Raw genomic sequence first — 8,939 nt, 5'->3', positions numbered from 1 at the left:
TAGAAGAGGTTGAAAAAGTAGTTATTTTGGTCCTTCTCTATGTAGTCTAATAAATGAATATTCCTTTTTTTTTAATGCCTCTCTATTTGAAATAACGCTAAACCCCATCCTTAATTTAATCATTGATGAATCTACTAGTCTGAACCCACTGCTTGTCCAATTTTCTGGTATCGTAATTACTTTAAAATTGTTCGAATTGTTTTTTTTCTTCTTAAAACTGAATCTTTGAATTTGATTGTTTCTATTTAAGTGTGTTCCTCGCAAACTGATGCATAAGCAGCAACTTTTCATAGAAATCATTTTATAAAAAATAATTTAAAAAAGTAATGCTCTAAATAATCTTGTTGGCTTTAATCTGAATATCTTCTTGTTACATAAATTGCTAAACTGAAGAGATGAATTATCATCATCGGCTAAAAATGCAAAGTAAATATGACTCACCTACGTGAATTTTCATCATTAATAATTTTCAACAAATAACAGGATAGCAATTAAAGTCAAATAAGCCTAATACTTATTTTTTGTAATACCAAACTCACTTAGTTTTGAAGTGTAAATAATATAATTGTAAATCATATAGTTTACATTTGAATTTCAAATGTAATTTTAAAATTACTTGCTAATGCAAATAATATATTTCAAGCAGAAATCGATTGTTCAGCAAGAAAATTAATTTTAAACCAAATAAAATCACAGAAAAAGCATGCATAATACTTTAATGCATGTTATCATAAAAGTAGAAAACGAAATGATAATATAAATATTATTTTCATGGAAATCACTTTATAGTATAACACTATATCGAATAATTACTTAGTTCAATCATTGAATATTACTCTATTTATAGTTCTTTACATTGAAAACTTAACATTTGAGCAACAACAAAAAAACTTTAAAAAGTTGAATTGACGGTGTCAAGATATTTTTACCTGGATGGTATATTTTTAAAACCTTTACGGTAACATTAATACTAAATCATATTTGTGATCTATTATAAAAATTGTAAAAATTATTACAATTGTTTTTTTCATAAATATAAGCGGAAAAATCATTTTTAATTAGGTATAATTTAAAAAGCGTCTTAAATAATATGTATTCATAATTTTTTAATATTATTATGAAACTTATTTCATAAAATATCTTGCATATGTATAATTGATGCAAAGAAATTAGATTTCTTGAAGAAAAAAACTATCCTCTGATCTACTGCCCTTTAAGTCTTAGCATAAATATTATTTGAGATCATGTTTTATCGTTTTTTTTAGCTATGGTGAGTCCAAAATTACATTCATCAATAATTAACACTACAGTTTGAATTCGTAAATAAATTTGTGCAGTTAATTATCAAATATAATTCATAATTTATTTTGAGCTACAGTTATGACAAAAAAAAATTCCTCACACTTGTTCTTGTACTTGTTTTGACGTGGTCAAGAGCTTTTAGCCGAATCAGTTGAAGCAAAATTATGCACTAAATTTTTTTCAATATAATAGATGATGATAGAAAGAAACTGATGGAAACTCTATGCAAGCAAAAAAATTTAATTTAGTTTTAAATCTTTCGAAGTTTTCATTTTAGGGTTCCTTAAAAAGTTTCAATTGTATAAATGATCTGTATTAATCTAAAACAAAAATTTAAATGTCAAGTTAATCAATTGTAAACTTTTTAGCTGGTAAACTGCATTAGTTAATTGTAAGGTTAGATTTGGCAAGTAATTGGCAAGATTAAATACAGACAAAAACTGTAACATTCTAAATTAAAACATAGTTTTTTACCTTATTCAAATTGATAAATTAATTTGCGCAATTATCAAAAATTTATAATCCTTTTGCAGAATTTTTTAATTGTTTAAAATGTCTATTAACCTTGATAAATCATGCAAACATTCTTGGTAATCATTCATTCATTAAGGCTTAAAAATATAAGAAAGTGTTCCTTAATTATATTTTTCATTAAATAAAATTGTATGATAAACATGAAATAGTATATAAATTATTCAAACATTTTGCAATTTACTTTATTTACAATTTACCGTTTTTTAATTTACATCTATAAAAAAAAATTTGTAAAATTATATCCAATTAAAGTATGCAATTGCTGACATGAAAATAAAATTTGAAGCATTTTTATGAATTAAATTTTTGCAGTTTTACAAATAGTCACTTAGAAGAAAGCCTTTTAATGAGTTTTCATAATAATGGGAAATAAAGCAGGAATTTTAAAAAGTTGTTGAAATGCATACGTCTAGAAAACGTCTTAATTAACACAAATATCATTTTCAATTTATTTATTCCTCATAAAAGCCTACCTTGTTATCATTTTCGCATGTAATCTTGTCCCACATGAGATTTTCAGAATTAATAATACTTCCAATTTGATAATTCAAATTTTTGTATTATTCGTTAAAAAAAATTTCAGCAAAATTTAGCCAAAACATTTGATAAACATTATAATCCAAAATATAATAACGAAAATTAATTCCATTTCAGGAAATAGGATTTTTATTTAAAACAAAACGCAGAATTTAACAACTTTATAAACATCAAAAACAAGCAAATATTTTTACAAACTTGATTTTTATAGACAATGCTCAGCTTAAAAATAACAATGTAATTAATTTTACGCAATAATATTTAAATTTTTATACAAAAGAATCACAATCAAATTTCAAAGCTATATTAAAAATACAACTCTAATATCAAAATAACATGAACAATGCACGAGTTTACAAATTATCAGAAAGTCTATTCACTGCTTGATGATTTCATATACTATTGATTTTCTGAGGAGCACAGTGGAATAGCTGATGATAAAATACATGCCTGGTGTCTCAAAATTGTAGACGAGAACAGATGAGTTGTACATTCAAGCAGCATATTCTTCGTATGCATTGACAATTGACTCTAATAATAATAAGAGTAACTAGCTTTAGCTGGATATGATTCGGGATATGTTTTATAAGGCATGTAAGGTGCGGAATATACGTACGGCTGCATAGATCTTGCTGGATAGGTGTAAGTGGGAGGTCGAATCAGAATATATCTTGCTGTCTTCTTCTCTTTTTCTATAATCACAAAAGTTGTTATTAGAAAAAATGGCATAAAAAATGTAGAGCTATTTTATTAGTATGGTATTTCAAGCGTAAATGACTGATTTGAAAAATTAATTATGGTACTCGAAAACCATTATTAAGCCAATTTTGACTGAAATATCATTTTTCTGTTTTTAATATTAAATAAAACTATGAACTTTTCTCCTTATAAAACCTTTACAGTTTTATTTCTACGTCAAATAAAATAATTAATTTTATTTTAAATTATATTATTAGTTAATTAATTATTATTTATTAATAGTCAATTAATTTTTATTTATTAATAGTTAATTAATTTTATTTTAATTTTAAAAAAAAGAGTTTATAATTGATGAATTAATTATGCATTTGTTCTTTCCTTTTTCATATAACTAATATTTCAATTATTTGTCTCCATTCTAAATACAATATCTCAAAATATTTTAATTTCAAATATTTGAAATTTTGCAGGAATGTTTTCTATATATATAAAGAATACACTATGAACTTGTTGATAAAAGCTATTATTTTATATTTATCATTTAAAATAAAAATAATTCGTTGCACTTTCGGTCTTTTTTGACAAATAAGTTTCGATATTTTCGTCAAAAAAATCCTAATATTGCTTTTAAAAGTATTTTCTAAAGTGTAATAAACGAATAAGACCTTTTAATTTTCGATTCAATATAACTTCCCGATTTCTGAATGAAAGATAAGACGTATTTTTTCCTTTAAAAATTGAGAACATTTATAAATAATTTTTAAGTCGAAAATATCAATGTTAACTAAAACAAACATATTTTTGCAATAAATATTATTCAATTTTTATAAAATATTTTTAATGTAGGCTCATAGAATTTAAAATTGAACTGAGTAGTTTGTGTTATTGCTACATTTTTCTCTGAGCATTTTTGTACAAATACATAAATATTTGCACGCTCTTATAAAATTTACATAATGAAAGAAAATTAACATCCACAAATATACTTTGCAGATTTTTCATTCAGGTCAATTTTTAACAAATTAATGAAAAATAGAAAACATAGCAATAACACACATTAACTGAACTAGTATTAACTAAATGTAATTAAGAACAAAAAACTATTAATGCTATAAGATTTCAAAATATGCGTTTAATTCTTCGTTACCTTCTTTCTTTTTTTCTTTCTTTTCCTTTTTCTCTTCTTTTTCACCTTCTTCTTTTTCACCCTCTTCTTTTTCGCCCTCTTCTTTTTCTTCCTTTTCCTCTCCCTCCTCCTTTTCCTCTCCTTCCTTCTCTTCGCCCTCCTCCTTTTCTCCCTCTTCCTTCTCTCCCTCTTCCTTCTCTCCCTCTTCCTTCTCTCCCTCTTCCTTCTCTCCCTCCTCTTTTTCTCCTTCCTCTTTTTCCACCTTCTCTCCCTCTTCTTTTTCACCTTCTTTTTCTTCCTCTTTCTTTTCACCTTCCTCTTTACCTTCTATTAAATGAATAAAATTTTTAAAAATAAAATAGCCAAAATATTTCTTCAGTTTTGTATAATTAAACAACAAATTGCAAAAGCAAATTTTAAAAGGAGAATTAGTTTAAAATTTAATTAAATTTTACATTTCTGTTTGCATATTTAATTCAGCGATGGTGTTTCTATTGTTATAAAATTTACTTACCTTAATTCCTTATTAATAACAGCCAATCGTGACCTTATAACTTTATTTTAAGACTGTTTATCCTGAATAATAAACTATACCATATTCCAGATTAGCGAATAATAATTAAAATTTATTGAACCAAAGTTAATTTTGTGCAAAGGAAAATTTTCTTGTCAGTGATAATATTGTTTTGTACTAATGAATATTACTAAATAAATCCTTTTTAATTACCTAAAATATTTTGGAAATAAAACCTGTTTCTTTCTAAGATTTACCAATTTTATTAATAATAAAAATAGATTTTGACTACTTGTGTAAACACAGTTTCATAAAAAATTACATATTATTTAATTTATTATTTTTTTCTGTGCACAATAAATTTCAATGAAAAATTGATGAAAAATAGAATAAGATTTCATTTTAAAGGCACAGATTGTCTCATTTTTTTATTGCATGTAACATATAACCATAAATTTATGGCTTCTTAAACAAGTAGCTTTTACCAGGTATTTTTTAAAAGTTAAAAAATGGTAAAATATTCTACTTTTAGACACTGATTGACACTTACAAAATATATTCACATTAAATTAAGGAAATGACGGTATTACAGTTTCTTAAATATCAACATAAAAAAATAAAATTGAGTTTCTTGGAAAATATTTCATAAAGTGATATCGTCCTAATTATTATATAAACAGTGTTAAGTAGCTATTGATGTCCACTGTAATTTACTTCCATCTAAACTAACTTATCTTTTCACGAAATGAGAAAATTAAAAGAATCAACAATTTGCAAAGTGTATTACAGAAAAATAATTTTAAGTCCCTCACCAAATATTTTTTTGAAAAAATCCAATATTAGTCTTATTATAGCAATAAAAAATTTTTTTATTATTCTTTCTCAAATGTTACTTACTGTTTAAGTATATTGACGGTTATTACATTTGGCTCTAGACCAACTTTCAACTATAGTGTTTTCTGATACAATCCATAATAAATCTATTTTATAATAAAGTAGAATTTCATTCAGATTTCAAATTCTGGTTCAGTTCAAATTCAGAGAAAAAATACTGGTAAGATTACTACATTTGTATGATAATGATATTTCGGGTTAAAAAAGAGCATAATTCTTATAATAAAACCAAATTATAAGGTATTTAAACCATTCGTTTAATTTTAATTTTTCTCTTTGTATCGTAACAATTTACAGAAAGTTCTGGTTTTTAAAATTATAATTCTTTTTAACACACATTGAGTAAAATTATAAAAATGAAAAGCTAATTTTACCGAATAAGGGACTTTTGCACCATGGTCTAAGGTATCCTGATAAAATAACCAAATTTTACCACATTTGGCAAAGGTTATAAACCGTATTTTATTGTTTATTTCATCAAAATTTATTGCCAAAGCGCTTCGGTAAAAATTATCTTTCTTGTGCTGTTCTTATGGAACCAGAAACCCGGTAAATGTTACCATATTCTGGTAGTTCTAATAATACATTTTTCAGGGTGTTTTTCTTTAATTGGAATTCAGCTATGTCCAACTACTTAAAATAAGTTTAGAATTAGAATAAAAGTAAAATTAGATAGACATGAACTATATAGTTGACAAATAAAACAATTTATTTAACAAAACAAAAACCCATTTAACTACAAAAAGAACAAACAAAAACGAATCAATCAACTTTTAATATTATTTTGCACTCACCTTTTTCATTTTCCTCACATTCTGCTGGAATAGCTACTACAGGAGCATATTGTTGATATTGTTGATATGGTTGGTATGGCATTGGATAAGAATTGAAATATGAAGATGCATAGGGATTTGAATAATAATATGTACCCATACCATATGACTGTTCTAATAAACATGCCAAAACTCCAAAGGCAAAGATAACCGACTGTAAAGAAACAAATCTATATAGTAAATCCTTAAAATAGAGTTCACTTTTTAAAATATAAAAGGATATATACTATTAAGAATATATATATATATANTATATATATACTTTTTAAAATATAAATAGTAATAAACAATAATATATTAATTGTTATTTTTTGTGCCAAAAAACTGTTAGCATGTTTTACCCAAAATTAATGAAAACACGAATTTGTATGCAGAGTTACAGACTCATAATCGGCTTTTAATTCAAAAAGACAAAAAGCATTTTTAATAGTCTACGCTTGAATTAAGGCAATTTTTCCTTGAAATATTACTATTATTTATCAAAAAATATTTTAAAAAATAAGAAGTTGCAATATTATTAGATTATCTTATTATAATTCAAAATTTCTACCATTATTTGCTTTAACTATCCTGTTATAATGTAATTTACTGAACCTATTATCATATTTCAATCCAATTAATACTTAGTGATAAGTAATTCCGCCAATTATTCATGTTTTCTTACATAATTATTTAATTAATAATGTTGGTCAAAGTGTTGAAAAACCAACTTAGAATTTAGTTTTTCACTCTTTGACTTTATTAAATAAAGGAATATAGCAATCTAGTACAAATTTAACTGTTAGAGTTCTATTCAAGTCCTATTTTTACCATGGAAGGAATTACAGAATAAACATCCCAATCTTATTAGAATTACAGTTCTAAACTTTAGGTTTTACAGGCACTTCTTTAAATTTTAAAAAATTCTAAATATTTTTCATTGTTCCTCATGGAAATTAAAGGGGCGTGTATCCCATATTTGTTTTCGTAACATTTATATAGATAAGTGATAATAAAATTTAAAGAACTTTTTAGGGAAATTTAAATTTAATTAATATCAAATACACATAAGATAGTTTTTATTTTGGTTGTGGTTGACTTGAGATACACAAAAAAGTTAAGTGCTTGTTAATCTAGTGAAGTTATTTTTTACATTTTTCCTAAATTCTTAAGTAAATTATTTTTAATCAACTAAGTAAAGCAATTAATTCTCTTTTGTAAATTAGTTGAGCTCAAATTTCAATGAACTGCTATCAATTTTAGACGATATTCTTCTGTTTACTCGTAAATATAAAGATTTCAGTAATTTATTAACTAATTAATATCTCATCTACTTATTGCCTGATTTTTTGCATCAAACTTATCAGAAATTTAATAGTTAATATCTCCTTTAAATTGATATTTTTTAGTTAAAATAATTTTATCTCACTCTTTCTTATTTTCTATATTTTAAACAAATAATTTGTTTTAATTAAACCTTATCTAAACATGCATTCTCTAAATTAATAATCCTTCTCAGAAGTTTTAATAGATATAATCTCTAAATACATTCTTATAAATACATTCTTATAAATTTGCCTTTAAGCTTTAAATATTTTACCCTATAAAATATTTTACAGATTGTGTATCAATTTGATTAATGATTTTTATTTATTTTTAGTCATATAATTTAGCCCTGAAATTAAAAAAGTTATCAAAAATATTTTTATGATTAAAAAAACTTGAAAGAAGATATTTTTTAAATAATAATTTAACATTCATTTGCATTTTTGTCATAACGTAAACATTTAAAAGAAATATTACAAGTGCTCAAGTGTATTATTTACTTCAATTATTTTTTCTCAACAATTTTTTTTTTGAAAAAGTATTAGTTTTTAATTTATTTTAATTGTTTGCAAATAACTAATTAATATTTTATAATCATAATTAAAATTAAATAAAAAGTTATTCAAACTTACTACTTTTCCCATATTAACGTCCGTTTGTTTAGTAATCCTTTCAGATAGCGATGTATCTTGTTAAGCTCTGCGAATTGTAACTGTCTAGCAAACGCTTTTATAGTAGAAAATAATAAGTCTCAACCAGATTTCTGTTACCTTATTCATATGCATTTTGCAAGAATTAATAATATATTGACCTAGCACATCATATTTCAACGCGTTTAAAAAAATTATTAAAGTAGTGTTGAATTTAACTATTGTCTTGCAGACAGCGGCTCTTGGTTAAAAAAAGCCTTGATGCAGAGAATGTCTGAGAAAAGCTTATTGTCACATTTGCTGAGAGAGCGTTGTGATTACACAAGGATATCTCAACTTATTTAAGTTTATTCCTGCCGAATGAGAAAATGGGTAATATCACACTTTCTGTGATATATGTATTCAATTTTCAAAAGTGGATGATTTATAAACGAATTATGCTGATTTTTTTCAATTCTACACGTAATTTACACAAAAGGATTATGGAGCTTTCTATGTGGTAAATAGCAACTGTGGCAGTGAACAAAAAGTGAAATGATGATTGT

The 8,939-nt window shown here is 24.5% G+C and overlaps 1 protein-coding gene across 2 annotated transcripts; it reads right to left on the bottom strand.

Annotated features, from left to right (window-relative positions):
• Positions 1-2,479: 2,479 nt before the first annotated feature.
• Positions 2,480-8,709, bottom strand: LOC122271671 (cilia- and flagella-associated protein 251-like). Of its 2 annotated transcripts, XM_071181592.1 has the most exons (5): positions 8,377-8,709; positions 6,401-6,593; positions 4,220-4,525; positions 2,990-3,065; positions 2,480-2,904 (listed from the first exon to the last, which is right to left on the bottom strand). In XM_071181592.1, the coding sequence occupies exons 1-5, from the start codon at positions 8,386-8,388 to the stop codon at positions 2,832-2,834; spliced, it is 660 nt and encodes a 219-aa protein (XP_071037693.1). In that variant the 5' UTR covers positions 8,389-8,709; the 3' UTR covers positions 2,480-2,831. The 2 variants fall into 2 exon arrangements, with proteins under 2 accessions (XP_071037693.1, XP_071037692.1); XM_071181591.1 differs by having other exon boundaries at positions 2,480-3,065; positions 8,377-8,704.
• Positions 8,710-8,939: the final 230 nt, after the last annotated feature.

The sequence above is a fragment of the Parasteatoda tepidariorum genome, chromosome 6, assembly GCF_043381705.1.
Source record: "Parasteatoda tepidariorum isolate YZ-2023 chromosome 6, CAS_Ptep_4.0, whole genome shotgun sequence".
Taxonomy (NCBI): domain Eukaryota; kingdom Metazoa; phylum Arthropoda; class Arachnida; order Araneae; family Theridiidae; genus Parasteatoda; species Parasteatoda tepidariorum.
This window is presented reverse-complemented; position numbering and strand designations above follow the sequence as displayed.